Source organism: Enoplosus armatus, chromosome 4, assembly GCF_043641665.1.
Source record: "Enoplosus armatus isolate fEnoArm2 chromosome 4, fEnoArm2.hap1, whole genome shotgun sequence".
NCBI lineage: Eukaryota > Metazoa > Chordata > Actinopteri > Centrarchiformes > Enoplosidae > Enoplosus > Enoplosus armatus.
The window spans coordinates 5542024-5561800 of NC_092183.1; the positions used below are offsets into that span (position 1 = coordinate 5542024).

The following is a 19777-nucleotide window of genomic DNA, read 5'->3' on the forward strand; positions in this document are numbered from 1 at the left end:
TCTGCATTGGATGGCTGATAACCAGAATGAGCAGCTTGACTGAATCAGTCAGTGTTTTCTTCTCTGTGGTTTGGTCTCATTCATGGGTATCTAAGCATGTTGTTAGGTAGATGGATGTACAGATAATGTTTGCATGACAATGTGCCAGCGTCCATGAGTGTCTCCACACGTGTGTGACGGGCAGAGTGATGATTAATGGCGTTTGTATTATTCCAGGCTGCCAAATTGTTCCCACTAGCTTCTAAGCAGACAGAGGTTAGTGCAATTTAACCTCTGCTCATTCTCTTCCCCTCTGGTCCAAATCCAGCCTCTGCGCGACTGATTACGCTAAGAAACATGCATAAATCATACTTTGTCAATTGTTGGACCAATTCATTATATTTTGCATCCCACTTGGCTTAGCAATTACATTGATTCACAAAGGCCAAGTACAATGCACAATGGGTCCTGTTTACCCTCAATATTGTCCGTGCAGGTGCCAATTACTGTACCTGACGCTCCTAACGCTTTCTCTGGTTAGTGCAGTGTGTATGTGTGTCTGCAAAACCCCTTTACAGGTGTTGATCATACAGGATCATCTTTGTGTGGATGTCTTTGCATTGTATTTGTGTGTTTCCAATCATAAACACCGTTTTGCAGCCTAACGTCACACTAATGGCACAACACACCTCCGCACTTTCCTCCTCCACATACCCCTCCTCCTCTGGAGAGGACCAACGAGAGCTGAGATTCCACATTGAGCCAATTAAGCTGATGGGTAGGTGCTGCGCTGGCACGAGCATATGTTTACGATCTCATTATAAACACACTTCCATGTCCTGATAGGGGCCGCCTCATCATTATTCCGCGCCGAGAGTAATTCCCAGGTCCTTAATTTGGCAACGCACTGAAAACAGCTATCCCGCCAGGAGTGGAAATGTAAATTGAGATTGTCAGTACCTGTGACTCAGAGGTGGTGGTAGCAGGGCGTGATGGTGGTGGTGGTGGGAGGGTTGAAGTACTGCAGCATTGTGGGAGATGCTCGTTGATTGTCCGTCGCTAATTAAAGATGCTTGAAGATGTGACATGCGGGGGTTCCCTCGCAGCAAGGTGACATAGCTGCACATGGGGAAACTATTCAAACCACCCCTACATCATAATTCACTTCTGCTATGGAGCACACGAAGTATGCAGATAGTCAGTCGTCATCTTGCTAAAATATGGCTATAGCCACATCACTGTTCTGCCAGAAGAAGTACGCCAAAATATGCAAAAATTATAATTGGAATATTGAGGACAAAGGTGGACATTAGAGAAGTGGATTATGCCGCCAATGTGGTTTGAAAAGTTTCTGTGGATGTTTGGATACCTTTCCCTGATGTAAGAACTTGTCACAAGTAGATTCTACCATACAGTAAACAACATAAATCAAAATGACCACAGCTGCTGTTCTTCGGGAAAGTGCATATACAAACTTTACAAACATCATCTTTTCAGAGACTGAGTGCAGACCTGTCTTTTCTCAAAATAGATTTGGGGTGGAGGATCACTTTATACAACCCTGCTGCTCTGGGTTAATGCACTTGCCATGTCTCGAGGGAGTCACATATTCAGTGACCAGGATCTTTCTTCCTACAGCCATGTGTGACAGCTATGATTGCCACTGGTTAGATATGGAATGGAAAAAACCCCCATTTTCAATAGAGAATATGCTGAAGTTAAAGTTGCTTTTTGTTTCATGAACTCTTACTGTTTTTAAAAAAAAAAAAACTTTTATTGTCTTTGAAATTCCAAATTCACTCACTTCAATAGGTACGATTGTGGGAACAACCATAAAAAAATGAATGAGTAACCTTAAAACAATATGGAATTCTAAGGAAGCACAAAAGGTATGTCTTTAATTTCTGGCATATTAATGGCATAAAAACAGAAACTAAGCATGGTACGAAAACTACCATTTCTTTCCTATTTAATTTTGTACATCATGCTGACCTTTTTCATTATGGTATAGTCCTTTAAAAGAATTATAAATGATAATATTCTTTTGCTGCCCAGCCATAGCAGTAAGGTTTTAAACAGTTCAATGACGTTCAGAGTCATGAACTTTGGGCAGCATGGCCACCTGTAAAATTTGAATAAAAAATGGAGGCCCTGTGTCTCTATTTCTCTCTATCGCACACATTAAATATGCAGACTCTTGGGTGGATGCTATGTCGTGTGGAAGGAATCTAATTGCACGCAACATAAAGGGTACAGTACTGTACTTTGCGTGCAGAGAGTCCATGCAGTATTTTCAAATTACAATCATCTGCACCTGCCACAGTGGGCCTCTCATCTCTATGTACTCACAGTGGGGATGTTCCTCTGAATGAAGCATGACCAGAACTGGTACATGCTTTCATGCTCTGGTGCACAGTGAGCACATAGAACTGCAAACACACACACGCACACACACACACACACACCACAACACGCTGATGGCGTCAAAGCATGCACACTGTTCCTCACAGTGTGCACACAACAGGTGAACAGAAAGTGTCAGACAGTCAAGAAGGCATCCAGTGTGCACATCGTGTGATGGGAGCACATGCAGATACAAAAATTTACACAAATATACAAGACAACGAGAAAAATTCTGCGAGAGTAATTGCATGAAAACAATACAAGTGTGCACTGTTGGGGGTTAGAGCACTGTATGCAGCTAACAGGGCTAATAAAGTAAATATAGAATGAGTTATGAATATTCATGAGCATGCAGCACGCTGGAATCCTGTGAAGCGTGAACATAACAACACAAGCAGGAGAATACATCACTGTAAATACATCCACATGATTTATGTACATGCCTCCTTGGTGGAGATTGGCTTTTCCTCACGGCAATAAGAGGAGAGACAAACTTATAGAACTTGGAGGTAAAAATAAAAGAAAAAAAATACTGGGATGTTTGAGGTTAAAAGTTTTCCTCTACAATAGGAAGGCCTTAGAATTAACCTAAAATTGAGCCATGGCCGGAGCTGTGACAGTGAGTCACCTGGAGTGGTTTATTGCTGATATGACAGAGAGTTTAATCTTGCCACTTTACTCAAACCCATTGCTTTGAAGTGGGGGGAACATGAGTGCGGTGGAACTGGACCAAATTTCACCCCATATTCCACATAGGTTTCGGTGGCACCCAACAGCAGGCATTCACACCGCCACCTTGATTGGCTCAATAGGCCGTGAAAACCAGCCACTGGCTTCTCACGTGCAGTCCTCCTCTTTCGAGCATCAGCAGTCAGCCAGCCATCCGGTTGCTAAGTGAAAGTGAATCTCCATCAATAACGATTAGTCAGTGCCGAACACTATGTCTCACCCTTTCTCTCCAGCTGTATGGATATAGATGGTTGTTTCTTTTCCACCAATATACAACATAATTACTTGTAGTGAACTGTCAAGTGAAGAAAAGAAAGTTTAGCAATAGCCTACTTCACTGGAGCCTTGGGTTCCAGTTTATACAAGAAAGAGGATCATGTATTGAGTGTGTTTCTGGAATGAACAAGATAGCAGCTAATTAGTTGTAGCTGTGTTTTCTATTACCCTCTGCCCTGCATGTAAAATGCAGCTTTATTTCTCTGCATGTTTTAGTCACGCCGGCTGGCCAAATTTTACAGAACTCCTGAGAATACAACCGTTGTTTCTGCTAGTCTTTTGTCAGAATTAAATCTCACCTTCGCGAGCTTCCAAGTGATGCAATTCCCTAAAGAGTCGCTGGCAGGCGAACAGATATCAGCCTCTGTGCTCTCAGCTCATTGCCCACCAGCAGCTGAGCAGGCGATGCATACATGGCTCACAGCGTGGGAGCAGCAAATAACATGCCTGTATGCTGAGCCCACTGACTGTGATTGTCAAGGTGAATGGACAGGAGGAAATTAGGTTCACCACCCACCAAGCTAGTTATGTGCCTCCCATTATGGATGCAGAGAGCTTTGGTCCATACCTTGAAAATAACAAACAAACATTGCGCAGCTTCAAAAGAGCCATCCAAGTTAAGCTGGGGAAAGGCAGTGAGGCAATTTTCAAGCCAATAGCCTCACCAAAGCATATTAGGCATCTGATTGCCACTTTCATTTTTCTCATTTAGCTACAGATATGGTACACAACTACTTTTTTCACCCACTTAAGTTTGCACAAATCATATTTATGTCGCGCCAGTGTTATACATATGCATGTGCAGTCTATGATTCAGCTGGAAGGGAAACCAATTTCCCCACTGCACCGTAACTAAAAGCGTTTGGAGAAAATAGAAAATGGATTGCATTAACGTGCAGTGCACACTGCGTGGTAGAATGGATATTGAATCATTCCTGTGGTCCCCCACGAGCACAAAGAGGAAAAAATGAAAGCAGTCAAGTAGTAAGTATAATGGCACCCGCGAGAACGACCTCAAAGGCCCACATGTGTAACCCCCACCCCTGTCCTGCGACACGATGCAGTGGTCAGTGGTGGGGATTCAGATGTGATCATTCCAAAGATCAGTGATGGATTATCAGTTTTTCCTCTATGTCAGTCCGGCTATATCTATCTACTTCGTGCGTGTATGTTTACTGAGTGCAATTTCTGATATGAGCCCCTTCTGGCAACTCAGAGGCCAGAGGTCCCTGGAGAGAGTGCATCCTTTAATTCCTCTAAACAAATAGATAGTGGGTTAGCCAAAGCGCCTCTGTGGTGGCACAAGACCAACAACACACAGCTGCCTGGCTGGCTGCAGCCAATCCGCCTCCAAGACATGCTCAGGAGGATAGAGATCAGAGAGAGAATCAGAAAGAGACAGACAGAGAGAATTTGTGTGAGAGAACACTGAGTGCTGCGAAGGGAGAGGGAGGGAGGCCGACAGACGGGGGGGGGGGGGTTGGTCTATGTGAGAAAGGAGAGGTAGCAGAGCAGCATAGAGAGAAGCAAGTGAATAGGACATAGGCAAAATGATGCAAGGTGGGAACGTGTTTCTGTGTGAGAGCGAGATCCAGCAGATATATATGCGTATGCCTGCTTCTAAAATTGAAATTCATGTAGGGCAGAATACAAGATCCATCATATTTCTATTCCTGATGGTTGCAAACATAGACAGATTTAGATAAATAAACCTACTTTTCATCATATAAAAGTCCAACCACATTTCATTCCTAATACCCTCCATAATCATGACCTCATTCCTCATAGTGTGCATTTTAACTTTTCTTCTCACGTATCAATGCATTTTTCTTCTCAGTTTTTACACAACTTTCTATCAGCAGTGGTGGGGAGTACATTACAAGTATAATTCATCAAGTTCTGTACTTAAAACGTAAATATTTCTATTTTAATCTAGTACTGCTTTTGCCAGCTGCAGTTACTAGCTACCTTGCAGATAAGGATTTTACGTATAAAACATGACGAGTTTTTAAAATATGATAGATTATATATAGATATATAAATATAGATTCAAGTACCCAACAGTAAAGTAGTTAAAATATAGTCAACCTCAGCCAGCTACAACACTAATTTTTTGCCATCTATCCCCATTTTCCCACCTAAATATTAAAAAAGGACTATTTTTGATCATTAAACCCTTGTGATGAATTTGGACATTAAGTAAAGTTTTCAAGGATTTACTTCATTGTTGGCCTTCCAGTCGACTTTGAAGGTTGGCTTTTAATGGTCTTATTTGACAGGATCATTTTTTTGACATAGCATTCTTTTTGAAAAGTTGGTAAAATGTTAAAATACTGCATGTAATGTTATTCATCAGTAATTATACCTATGCAATAATATAAAATATAATAACCTTTGTTCTGTGATGTACATGTCATCCACGTGCAGGACCGGACTGGCCATCGGGAGGCGGGATTGTCGGTAGTCGGGCCAGCTGATTGGTCTGGAGTGTCAGACCAGTTTTAGAAATATAAAATGAAATGGGTAAATCGAAGTGAAAGCAACATGGGGCAACATGGGGACTGTCAGCCCCCCCCCCCCCGCCTGCTTAACCTGATGGTATGATCTCTGCCTGTCATCACATGAGATTTGTTGCACACACTGCACGTGGCCGAGCAGTGTGGAGAAAAAATGCACATCGCAGGAGAAAGAGAAAAGGTGGAGCTGAGAGGGAGCTCATTAAAAAAGGCGAAGAGCCCTGAAGAAAAGTGCAGAAAACATGCTGGCAGGGTCGCCCTCAGCACGTCATAATATCACGACTACCTTTACTGAGTTGATTCTGTGTTTCAAAAACTCATAAATGGTATCAGCACTTAATCGTGCTCTGCAGGAAAGCAAGAAAATACAGACTTGTATACTCTGTTCTGTCATGTGGAAGTGATCCAGTTACTCAGAGCTACCAGAGCTTCTTGATGATCAACACAAGTCAGTCAGAGCTCCTGACACACAACACTCCTAATTATGGAAGTGCAATTGAGTAACTCATGAAACCGAGGACAATTGGCTGTTTTTAACTATTTTGGATGTATTATGAAGCAGTGTTTGTGTGTAATAAAACAAAAAAATATGTTACTGGCATAAACATTCACAATTTTCAACATAACGTACAGCATACATGGTGTGTTATTAATGTGTGGAGATTGGCTGAATAATTATCCCAGTCCCAGTAAGGAAACCCCCCAACCTCCCAAAAACTCCACATAATGTCATGCTGATTACACTATACAAGGGCAATGCCAAGCTGCATGGTGTAAAACTGTTGCCAAAAATGGTACAATCCAGCCTGTATTTACTATATGCCGATGCATTGAGCCGAGTCATTGACTGTGGACTGCAGCTTTATCGTTGCTTAAACAGATGGAGCCGGCATCTCTTTGCATCTCGCTGGGTAGGTCACCAAGCTCACCAAAACAGTTTTAATTAACCCAGATCTCTGTAGGGTGAGTTTCTCCTAATCTTTATGTGCTCGCAGCTGGGCAGCACCACCCGCTTGTGTTGGTGTTATGCAACTCCTCCTGCCAGCCAAGAAATGCTACGTACACACACTCACACACACACACACACACACATACACACACATCATCTGTCCTACCCTCAGGTTGTTTAAAAAGGAACAATCTGCTGTGAAATATTTAGCTCTGGTAAAATACAGCTGTTGGCAATGTAGCTTAAATTTTGTTATCTGGTGGTGTCATTTTTCTTGTAACTGGGGATAACCGATCATAAAGTAATGTCATTTCAAAACTTGTGAGTGTATCTATAATAAAATAAAATATTTTCTGTCTGTAACATCTATACTAAATGTCAGGCTTTGGCGTCAGTCCCTCAACATCAAAAGAGCAAAGTCTTCTTTCTAGTGTCATAATTTTGCACTGATGCTCCACTGTCACACAAGAAGAAGCGGCTGAAATCAGACTTTCTTCATTCCTCAAAAGCCCAGAATGCAACGCAAGAAATGTTGTCTTTTAAGTGAGACGCTCACTTTTACTCCTCTTGTGCAGAGGAGCAGTCTTAAGCATTTACTATGATATCATCATCACCATCACTATTGTGCTCTCTCGCTAAAATGCAACAAGTCCATGTATGTTCTCTTTGGGTTATTGTTTTCTAGGAAAAATAGGAAGTTATTAACTGATAGATGTAGGTGAGGCAAGTGAAGACGATGAGTGGTGACACACCAAGACTGACTATTTACATATTGTGTAGGGTGGATTATGAGTCTGGAGTCCCGCCCACCTGTAATCACAACATATTAATATTATATTTTTTAAAAACCTTCATAAATCTGGTAAGTCATTTGGCAAATTTTGTTTCCGCAAATGTGCCTCTGAGGACCATCAGATGTTGTGAGTGTGTGTGACTGATTTCTTTTCACAGGGTTGCTGTTTTGTTGCAGGTCAGCCTGTAGACAAGAGCGCTAGCTACTTGTAGTCTGGAAGGATTTTCTGACTGCTCAATGAATCAACTCACTTTGATCCTTAACACTAGTGTAAGCGCTCAGAGTTTTAATTTCCTCTCAGTCCAGCTAAAAAGATTTATTTTCCTGTCATAGCAGGAAAAGCACAAGTGTAACTAATACATTTAACGATGGCTTGGTCCCATATATATATGTGTGTGAGCCAATGTAAGTACTGCAGCATTAATAATACCAGGTTAAATACAATGCCGTCATTATTAATGTTCCTATGTAAATGTTTGACAAGTAAAAATGTCTGCTGTAAGAAAAGTTTATTTATTCTGGTTGGGCCAGAATCAGAGTTTTGTCGACCCTAATCATGATTCATGTGAGATGCACCAAGAAAGTAAAAATAGTTCAGATAATAAACCATTCAAGTGCCGGAGCATTGACACATTGATGATATTCATGGAAGACACTTTCCTGAAGGACGGGATATTCCAGTCGGTGAGTAAATGTGTGTGGCAGTCTGAAAGGTGCCATCTGGCAGGTTGTAGCATGTGTGTCCGATATTGTCGTACTTCCAGTGACCTGCTAATATGTTATGATGATAAGATATGCTACATCTATTATAGGGCATGGTCTAAATGAAGTCACAGAAAGCAGGGTTGAGGGGAACATGACAGCAGGTGGAAAAAAAGCAGCAGCAGCTCGGTCTGATGGTATCAGCGAGGAGAAAAGGAAGGTGGAGCAACTTCAAAGCAGCTTAGATAGATGGGAGATATTGTCTCGTGAAAGATGCTCGCTTCGATACAAGTCAGTACAGCAAGTGACATCAAAGTGACGTATGTAAGGCAAAGCATGGATGATCTTATTGTCGGATGCATGGATACAGATCCCCAGCAATTAAATTGTAACACATCCATATCTTTAATTACACATGGACAGCGCACACAGCTTGTAAGACCTTCTGTATTTCACCACTTATCTTCTGCTATTTCCCTAATGTGGGCAAACTGCCAATTAACATTCAGGATGCATTTTCTCACTTTATTGCAGCAATGCATTACATTCAAGTGGTTTTGGTTTTGCTGTTCTATTTTGCAGGCACATTTAAATAGTGATTTTCACCACTTGGCTCAGGTTCAGCTCATCCACAGGCACAGAGGACTGTGTTGCAGCTTTCAGAAACCCTCTAAATGACACAGCGGCTTAATTCATTCAAGTTTGTGAGCCATATTCGATATGTCTCACCGTGTTTAAGCACACCAGGAAGTGATTTGCAAAACCTCTGTGAGTGTTCAACACTGACAACCACTGTGAGCACTTTATGAGCTTAGCAAAAGCAGCAAACAAACGACAGCCCTCCCCATGTCACTCCCTCAAGGAAGCCATTTTAGTTAATCCTTGTTCCATAGACCTTGGTAGGGGGGGTCCAAAAATTAATTTAACCACTTTAAAGCCCCCTATTGCTACAATCCCTGGTTCATTTTCTCACTAGAAATCTTCCCTGAAAACATTAATCTTTGCATCGTGCATATCTGATGGCAGTCAGGGGGCTTGAAACATATTACTCTCTCCCCTTAAAAACAGAAGCTGTTACATTTTCTTCATTAGACCTCGGCTACAGCTAGGATAGCACTCTTTTAATCTGGCGGTTTGGTACATTAATCTGCCTCACATATGGTCTTCTGGGTAAATCAGACAAGCTCCAGTGTGCTCTGCACAGGACTGCCCCGCTGGAGCTATCAACTCATCGCTTCCTCAGCAGTAACTAAAGCTGCTATAAGCCGGAGTCAACTCTCATCCACTGTTTCTACACGTTGCCATTTCTGTCTGACACCCTCACGCTAAGACAGGTTCTCTCCCCTAATGTTTTAGCATACAGAGAAACTGTGTGTTTCAAGTAGTTTTTGAATCAGAGTGTGTGTGTGTATGTGTGGGGGGTGTGAAAGAAGTTGTAAATAGACTTGACATCCGTTCCTCCATGCTGTCAGAATAATTTACAGCTGTTAGCTTGCTTTGTCTGGGCTCAGTGTTAATCTTTTGCAAAAATGACACACCTCCGACTTCCCCTGCTCAGCATCAACTTCAGCAATCTAAACTGTCATCAGGATTCGCTGAACTGTTCTTCACCTTCAAAGTATTTTACTAGTAACACATGAGAAAAAGAATGCGAAACCGGGCCCTGTTCTTTGTATGGCACGCCATCCACTCCAAATTTCTCTTCGATTCTTCTACGGTACAGGACTGTCACACTTGTAAAATGTCGCATTTTAACGTAATCCAGCTGGCATTATGTTTCCTAAAATCAATTGTATATGAACAGAATTCTTTATTTATTTTCACAAGTGTACTAGGCAGCCTTTATAAAGAGCCAAAGTGAAACTGGAACTTCTGGGGTCCAGAAATAAGAAAACGTCATACCTTCAAAATCCCATAGACGTTTGTAACAATGCAAAGAACTACAAATCCAGCCTTGGACCATAACATTGGTTTAACTGCCTCAACCATCCCAAACTCCTTCTTACATGATTGAAGCTTTGGTATTGTTGTCAAGCTAAGATCTAATGTTCATGTATGTTTACAGCGATCTCTGATTCTGCACCATTATGTGTCAGGGAGAGATTAGTTCTCCCAGTAGATTTTTTGCTGCTGCTGGAATTCTTGAACAGCTCCCTCAAACAGCAGGGCTTATAACTGTATAACTATTAGCAATAAATGCTAATGCTAACAAATCCTTCTGTCAATTCTGTGACACGTCTCTGACTGAAACTCAGGAACCTATTACATTTATGAAAGCAGTTGTAAAGTACTGTGAATGTGCAAAACCAACTAAAACCACAGGATCACTTGTAACAACAGTGCAGCATCTGCATCTGTGAAACGTAATCTAAGAGGTGTTGCTTTGGCTCACATCATTTTTGGCATGGTTGATTCCATATGCCATGAGTCAGTATCATTAATTCAAAATATTTCCCCCAAAGAGGACTTCATTTCCCAAGACACAGCAGGAAAAACACATCATCAATCATGCAGTCCTGTTGAGCTCTTCTAGTTTGACTTGCCTTATTGTTCATGGGCACAGGCATTTAAAAGCTCCCCTGTGAGATGATTATAGCTGGGACTCTACTGGCATCCTCAGCAATTTGTAAAGTTGGAGATGGCATTTATTCAGAGATCTAAATGCCATCATAATTATCTCAAAACACTCTTAATACAAATCCAGAGATCATTAAAATATGAATATAAATATGAATAGCTAGGAGTGACAGAGTAGTTGTTATGCTAACTTAACATATGATATTCCACTTACGGGCTTGTTAAAGGCAATAAAGAAGGGAGAATTAGCCAATCAAAGGGAAACACTTGCAGTGAAATCACAATCTGGGTTATGACGACAAATTTCGAATATTTCACAAATATCTGACAACCCTTCTAAATGATAGGAGTTTATATAAAACGGTTTCGCTCTCATCGCAATCAGCTGAAAGTGATATGTTGTTTTGACACAGAGGCTGAGGCCTCTAACTGGATGTCGTTAGGATTAAGCAGCAGAATGAGGGTTTGCAGTTAAAAGGTGGGCTGGATATCCTCTCTGTTGGCACATATTTCAGGACATGATAGATGCAGTAGGTACACTGAGGGAGAGCGCAGAGAATTTATTTTTTTTCCCCGAAAGCAGGGATTAACCTCCATTGGTTGTAATTAGATGGAGCAGTCACTTCCACTCCACTACAATGAATTTGTGTACCAGTGGCTCCAACATGCTGGTGCTTCATTTTCTCTGTGATTCATTTGTCTGTGTTGAGCGCTTGCCTTGGGCAAAGAGCTCAAGGAGGTTATATGGGCTCTGTGCAAGGGAGTAGAGACCCCTGTTCCCCAAAACACACCTAACGTGTGCTTTCAAGCCTTCATGGGAAAGCAGCCATATATCATGACAAAAGTGACACTATTCTGCATCACTGATCAGTACCCTGTCACTTCACATACTGTAGTTTTTGTGAATTACATCTGAATTACTTTCAATCAATAAAAATGTTCATTGCAGATAAAAAGTAATCATCAGACATAAAAGTGGTCATCTATACGAGCTCTACATGTTCTCATTGTTCCCTTTGATTTGATTGCCTAGTCACTTGTTCTGGTGTGGATGGTGGTGTAATAATCACCAGCCTGCAAAGTCATAGAACAACTATTCCCACGAGCAACACCAGACCTATTTATTTAACACATTTTGAAATGTGGGTGGTGATTCAGACATCTGGAACCTAGCTAGACTAGACAACACTTGCCTCCAGCAGGTTGACCAGTGGGTACAACACTACACGATTGCCATGGTGAACTTTCCTGCCACTATCTGCTTTCCTGTCTCTCCTCAAACCCCCTGTTACATGCTCACTTGGAATCATTCCATGCACATATTCATACACCTTCAAACAGTTGAACATTCCTATCTGCTCGACATCAGCAAATCTGACTGAGAAAGAAAACCATAATCAATGGCTGATGTGTCCATCTAATCATTAGACTCAGATCAAACAACAAAAATAGAGGATATAATATTTATCAAATTAAATAACTGTCAGAGATGTGGCTTCCATGTAGCAAGTAAAATTAAATAATCATCCCATAAACCTTATCAGTATGGGACCTTTATTGTAAATGAATATATCTTTTTTTTCCGTGCTTGAATGGGTTATCAATTTCATCTCCGTTCAGCCTTTGCATTTTATTGCATGTGTGCACTGCATACACATTATATTAACGGCCTTCAGAACTCTGGTGCAGAAAGATCATTTCAACTTATGATTTATAGTGCTAGTTATTAAATTTACTGCAAGACTAGTGACATATTTTGAATCACCTTTTCTGTTTCCTGTAAACAGAGTTTAGCCACTCTTTTACAATGAAACCAGTTTGATAACTTCACATCACTGCTTTAATATCCATTCAATAACATCCCACTCTTGTTCGATGCTGTGCAATGTACGGCATTTAGTACAAGATACACTTTATTATTTTTTGTTACTTTGTTTTTTAATGATTATGTCAGGGTAAGGGCCAGGGGGACTTTAAGTTGAAAGGAAGGATTAACCTCCATTGGCTGTAATTATGTGGAGCAGCCACTTACACTTCTGTAAAATGGATTTATTTACAAACAGCTTTGCCTGCTGTTCCATTTTCTCTGTTATTAATTTGTCATTTGTCTGCGTTGAGGACTCAGCTCGGACAAAGAGCTCAAGGAGGTAAATGGGTTCTGTACCAGGGAGTTTAGGATTTGGCAGTGATATGTCATTAGACCCCTGCTCCCCAATATGCACACAGATTCATATGTGTGCTTTCATCCCATCGTGGACATCTAGCTAAATCATTATGCAGATGACACAATCCTTCATGACAGAGACAAAACAGTACATCATTGAGTCTAATTTGCTTATAAATCATTATGCAGATGATTCAATCCTGCACCAGCACACCATCCTATCTATTTTTTTTAAATAAATTTCAGCACAATTCTAGAAATAACTATGTAAATCATTGCAGATAAAATCAACCTAATGCCATTATGTGGTCTAAATGAGCTCTGCAAATTTGCAACACACTAGAACAATGGGGTGAGGAGTGTTTGATTAATTGATTTTATGGATATAACAAAGCGGGGTCAGAATAGATAATCTCTCTGCTGCAACAAAAAGCACACAAGGCCAAGAGCAGAACAACACATCCGCCATAACAGTCTTATTTACCAGCCAGAAAATCAAAGCAGCCACTTAATGAATCAGCACATCTCCACACCATCAGCCATTTCAGTAGAGGACAATACAAAACAGCATTAAAATCCATAGTTCCATTGGAGACAAAAACCCAACGTGGAGGATTATCCGCTCAGCAAATTAGACCAAAGAAAAACAGTTAATGTGTTGAAATGGGAGAGAAAGGGGGGGGGGGACAGATCTTTATGGGTGTAACAAGATACAAACAGGCCTATAATCTGCTTTTAACAAGATGAGTGATCATGGCCTTTCATCAGTGCGTTGAAGCTGCACAATCAATGGTGGTGATTTAGCCCCCCCTGAGCTCCAGGGCCCCCTCTGTGGTAGAAGTCTGGATCTTCAGTCATCAGGCACACGTCTTGCACAAGACAGCACCCTCGCCTGCGGTGCGTCTGAACAGGAGTAATGGCAGAGGGGTGGAGAGGAGTTTAGGGGAGGCAGGAGAGGACGAAGGTGGGGGCAATTTGTGCAGACAGAAAACGAAAGACAAAGAGGACAAGAAGGAGGCGAAGGAAACACGAGGGATGGAGGTTTGAAGAGAGGCGAAGACTCTATACTTGTCCACTGCCCTGTTGTCAGGTAAATGCCATCTGGGTGTTTTACAGATGAGACTGTAGCTGTTGGCATTTTGAATACACCTCCTACACTTTATCCTTCTCTCCTCCTCGCTTACTTATTCTCTACACTGTGCCTCCTCTTACACAGGCTCTGCTGAGAACATCGCAACATCTGACATTATCTAAATCTGATATACTTTTAGAAATACCAATAAATGATATTCATGCTGAAAATCAGAGCCAGTGAAACAAATAAGATGGAGAGGAAAATTACACTCAGAGGTATGGTATGATTTTCTTAGTAGCAGGATTGTGCCCATTATACAAATCTTGATTGTCGACCATCACTGAAAAACACTATGTACTGTCAGGTTGAGGCAATGTAGCTAAATACTCCATCTATAGTATTTCTCTCCACCCACACAACCCATCAAGTCTATGCTGTTACCATACTGGAACAGGGAAAACCATGTGGAGAAAACCCTATTGTAACTTTATGAGCGTAATTTGATTTTGTTTGTGGTGACTATTGATCATTCAATAGTCAGACTATTATTAAAATACATTGCATTATCAGAACATTATAAAACTGCAAGAGGATTTTCTACAATATCTGGAATTTGTAAACCCAGGCTCTGCAAATGCTTATGTTCCTTTGGATGCTTTTTACAGCATTTGCAGGTTCTTGGATGTACAAAGGTTTCCTTTTTTTTCAGTAAATAACCGCTGGGCCACTTTCAGATTTGGACCATGGTGATGACAGCACTGTACGAACTCTATTAGCTATCACTCACACTTGTTTCTTCATGTGCAATTTAGGTTTTACCCTGAGGTTTCGAAAATATTTTGAACATTTGTGTCCTACTAAAATGAACAGTACCTCTATATTTCTCTGAAGGCCATGAAGCTCATGAAAAATAGATTTTGAAAGCCTTGAAATATTTTTACTCTGCCTCCAAACCTCTCTGCTCATAGAATAGCAAAAATAACAATAGATGTATTATTGAGACAGGAAATGCCTGACAAAAATCATCCTCTGCCTCCAGTAATATGAGTGATTGTGCCGGGAGATTTGGAAGAACTGTGAGCATACCCACGCCGGGCTGCTCTGATAAAATTGCCCTGCTTGCTCTTAATTCCACAATATTCTCTCTGCTGTTATTGTCCATCTCTGAGAATGTAGGTCAGAGGCAGGCTGTTGACGTTCTGCTGAAAGGTAGATTTACACCGCCACCCAGTCTGTCACAGCTCCTGACTCACTGACTGGACGTCGAGTTCACACCCATCCTCGGAGATAAAGCCTGAAATTTAATTCTTCTTTCTTCTGCCGTCTGTTTGCAGTATAAGAAAAAACACGGGTTAGCGGTAAGCTTCAGCTGTAGACATTGTTATTACATTAAAGCTAATGGGACAGGGTTCCTGTTGCTCATCTTAATTTTACCCCCCACCACCACCACCACACACACACACACACACACACACACACACACACACACACACACTTAGGTGCACAAGTACATAATTATGTGTTGGGCCTGTAACTGTCAAAACACCTCCAATGTACCGTGGCTAAACAGATCCAGTTAAGACACTACTGATGACTCCATCTGCTGCTCTGTATCACTTTGGCTGCATAGCTGGTGTAGACAATGCGTTAACTTCAAAGGAACCACGATTAGCCCACTTGACTTACTAAACTTACTCGCTAATGAGAAAAGTAGCCAATTCCACGACACCTCAAATCCTTTTGAGGCTTTCAGTTGTCTTAATTTCTTAATTTACAGGCCAAATGATATGTTTCTTTTTGCTTTCTTGGCAACGCTGCTTCTTTGCCTTCCAAAGGGTGTGACAGAAAAGACAATGAAATGATCTCCTACATGACTCTCTAAAAAGAAATGCATCAAAAGAATTTTAAAAAGCACAAATCAATCACTTTCTGACCTCACCCCTTTCGACTTGACTTTTTTTTGCTACTTATTAACTTATATGAGAGTGTTAGAATAAGCTTTGTTTAACCAGAATGACCAACCATTCAGGAAACAGGGACCCTCAAGGTTGACCCATATTGGACCCCCTCCCAATCTAAAGACACAGATATCTTCTTCAAAAAAATAAACATAATATGTTATAGGGTAGCCACTTCTTTACATCACCAGATTTCCATGTTGTGCCCGCTAACAGTGGAGCAACAGCAGACTTCTGAGTATATGTTGGGTAGATCAGTCAACATACAAATGCTTAATGTTGCATGTGATTTTCTGTTTCACCTCAAATATTACTTCAGTTTTCCCATTTGTCTATCATCACATGACTGAAAAACAGAAAATTAAAATGAAATTGCATAATAAGGAAGTCAGCAAAAATGCAATGTAGTGCCAAGTGTGAAGATCCTTACTTTTATTATTTTGCCACTGGTTAATTTGTACCTGATGCTGCTTCAGATCGAGCCAAGCCACCAGTCTCTGGCATACTGAACTGTGACATAGTCTTTGATTTCTTCAATTGTTATTGGTTCTTCTACTTGAGTTGTTGCATAGAAAAACTGCCATGTCATGACCTCCGTCCTGGAAGTGGGTTTGGAATATTGTGAAGTATTCCACTTCAACAGCTGGGATATTGTCCTTGGAAAGTGATATATTTGATGTGGAGTCTGTATTTGGTCTTAAAGTATGCATTGTAAAGAAATCGCTGCATGTTTCATGTGCTGCAATTTCAGAATGCCTGACCCACGACACCACTGCAGTCCATCTCTTTCAAAGGCATGTGGTATGGTTCCTTGTAAGAAGGCTAGGAAAACTCCCAGGGAAGGTGTTTTACTTCTCCGGTAGTTGTGCAGCGCAGTACAAAGCATTCAAGAACCATGCCTCCACTTGGAAGACTTTGGTGTGGAAGCAGAGCGGAACTTCTTTGCAACTGCTCATGGCAAAGGACCATGTGACGGCATTGGGGGAACAATAGAACGTCTGGCAATTTCAGGACCAAATACAGAGTCCACAACAGTTGTACCTCTTTGCTAAGGACAATATACCTAAATATAATTGAATTTCTGTTTGAAGTAGACATGTATATTGAAATACACTGCATTTTATTCTCTACTTGAATATAAATAGTGGTGTTACTTAAGATATACATCATAATCATCAATTGTAATGCCAGTAATCTTTCTCAAGAGAAGTAATGGACATTGAAATATATTCAATGTTCAAAATGCTTAGTGTCCTCCATCATGCATGACTCTGGATCACAAAGATGATTAAAAAAAAGATTAATAGAAAATAATTTAAGACCCTAGTTGTCAAACTTGTGCAGCGTGAGGGAATATACTAGGGGATTTTAATCTCCAACCAAGTATTAACTGACAGAATTGCTTGAATGATCTTGAAATGAGATGAAATCACTGAAAGACAAAGATTTAAAATGGATTCATCACACTGGCCACACCTTAACTATTCTATTAGCCTGGTTCCAGAGCTCTGAATCGCTGCCCACATCTCAAATGTTCTCGAACAATTCAATGAATTGGCCATTCAGTCTGAATATCAGGCTACTATTCCATTGCTGCAGCAGCCAAAATGTCAATGGCTAATTACTAATGGTTGCCTTACTGTGGTTCCCAAGGTCTCTGCTAATTGGCTATTTAGACCCAGGGAAATGGCACTGCCTCAAGGCCAGTCACCCCTGGATACCTGGGAATAAGCAACCCGACTTTCACGAGCAGGAGACAGAGGAGGATTAATCAGTCAAGAGAGAGTAGACAACGAGATAATGGGTTTGAAGACTCGGTGCAACATATCTTTCAAGGTTAGAGTGCAAACCTAATGACCCATGTAAAACAGTATAAAGAGTTAATGGAGCCTGGTCTTGCAAAATTCAGGAAATTAGCGTGATGTGTATAAAAGGAAATAACACGGCCCACGCATGTAATGTGAGACAGGTTCATTTTCCTAGCCAAAAAAGGATTGGCGGAGAATACAAACAGACAGTTGATTGTCAATGAAAGGAGGGTAAGGGGTTGGATGGACATTTCCAGCAACCCAACTTCCTCTTCTAATGAATGTAAAGAATCGTTTTTTTTCAACCCTAACCCAAACTTTAAACTAAGTAATATCCATGACATTAAACCTAAATTTAGCCTTCCAGGAGTTCCTATGCCTAGCAGTGACAAAATAAATAGTCCCTGCTCACACATCGTCGGCAAAACCTAGGTATCAAACATCCAATAATATGAGATTTCTAAAAGTAACTCATAATATAACATCAACAGCAAGCTGCATGTGATGTAATCATTTCCTGCTCTGTGGTGAGGATTATGGGTCGCTATCTGACAAGTATTGAAGTGCTGGCAGACAAATTCAGCAATCAGCAGTGTTGAAATGAGCAGAGCACAAGTAAGACTCATGATGGATTTTTTTATATTTCCTGTTTGTTGTGCTGTCGTAAAAGACAAGACTGTTTAGTAAATGTCTGTTATGTTGTTGTTGTGGTTATTCCTCTATTCTTTCTGAAAGACACGCTTGACTTTCAGAATATGAGGGGCTACTTTGAAACGCTTGTATGACGACACTGAATCGTCTTTACTTTATAATCCCAAATCCATGGCAGATATGATTGAGTTCAGAGATATTAAGGCTAAATTTAGATATAAATTTGCAGATTTAAAAAGACAAGTAAGAAGGACTCATAATGAAACTTTTCTGCATACATTAGGACTATGACAAGATTCATTTTACCCTGTTTTGCACTGAGCCTTTCTAAAAAATGAAGACCTCTATCCTAAATAAACATGTACCACGAAATAAACCAGCCCAAATCCTGCCTGTAACCTTTACCTCAACAAACCACAAATCATTTCTGACCTAACTGAAAATGTATTGAATTTTTTTGCTATTACAGAATCCTTCAGATGTGGTGGTGCTCACATTAATCCTGTCCACTACACATGTGTTTGGGTTTATTTGGGTTCACAATTTTATGACATTGTGTTCGAAGTCATTTGAATTATAGAACTATATTAGTGGTCACAAATTTCATTTCTCTTTACTTTATTATTTAGAATTATACTAAAAATCCAAACATTTTCAGGAATCCAGACATGTAAGGGAATTTGCAACACACATTTTCCTGGTGGTCCATTGTCAATATTATTACTACACATTTTGAAATAACAAACGTACACACGCCAGTATACACAGACAGATTCAAGGTGGATGGATCACACATGATCCTTTTTTCAGCACTTTTCCTCCCTCACACTCTAATGTTCGCTTCTGGGAGTTACTCAGTATAACGAGAGCTGTGGACATGAAAACACTTTAAAATAGATCACAAGGTACAGTAGAATGGTACTGGCTTGTATTGGGTCTGACTTAAGCAAGGCTTCGCTCGAGGGTGCTTAAGCAGTCAAACAGCAGTCTGAGTCATGAACAGCAACCATATGTGATCATCATCAGCATGCTTTGCCAATCTTTAGGCCACTACAGTATAACACTAAGCAGCTGAATTTAAGGAAGGTCAGCTTAAATAGAACGCTCAGTGACTGTTGACTGTGTGAATTATGAATTATCTAATAGCTGCTGTGGCGCAAATGACTAAGCATGTAAAGTATCACAAGCCCAATGGAT

The 19777-nt window shown here is 40.7% G+C and overlaps 1 protein-coding gene across 1 annotated transcript in view; it reads left to right on the forward strand.

The window, feature by feature from the left end:
* Positions 1–654: 654 nt before the first annotated feature.
* rtn4r (reticulon 4 receptor) overlaps positions 655–19777 on the forward strand; it is an 87990-nt gene continuing 68867 nt past the window's right edge. Inside the window, exon 1 of the mRNA XM_070903782.1 lies at positions 655–757. Coding sequence (XP_070759883.1) covers positions 655–757 — 103 coding nt within the window. The remainder of the gene's footprint in view (positions 758–19777) is intronic.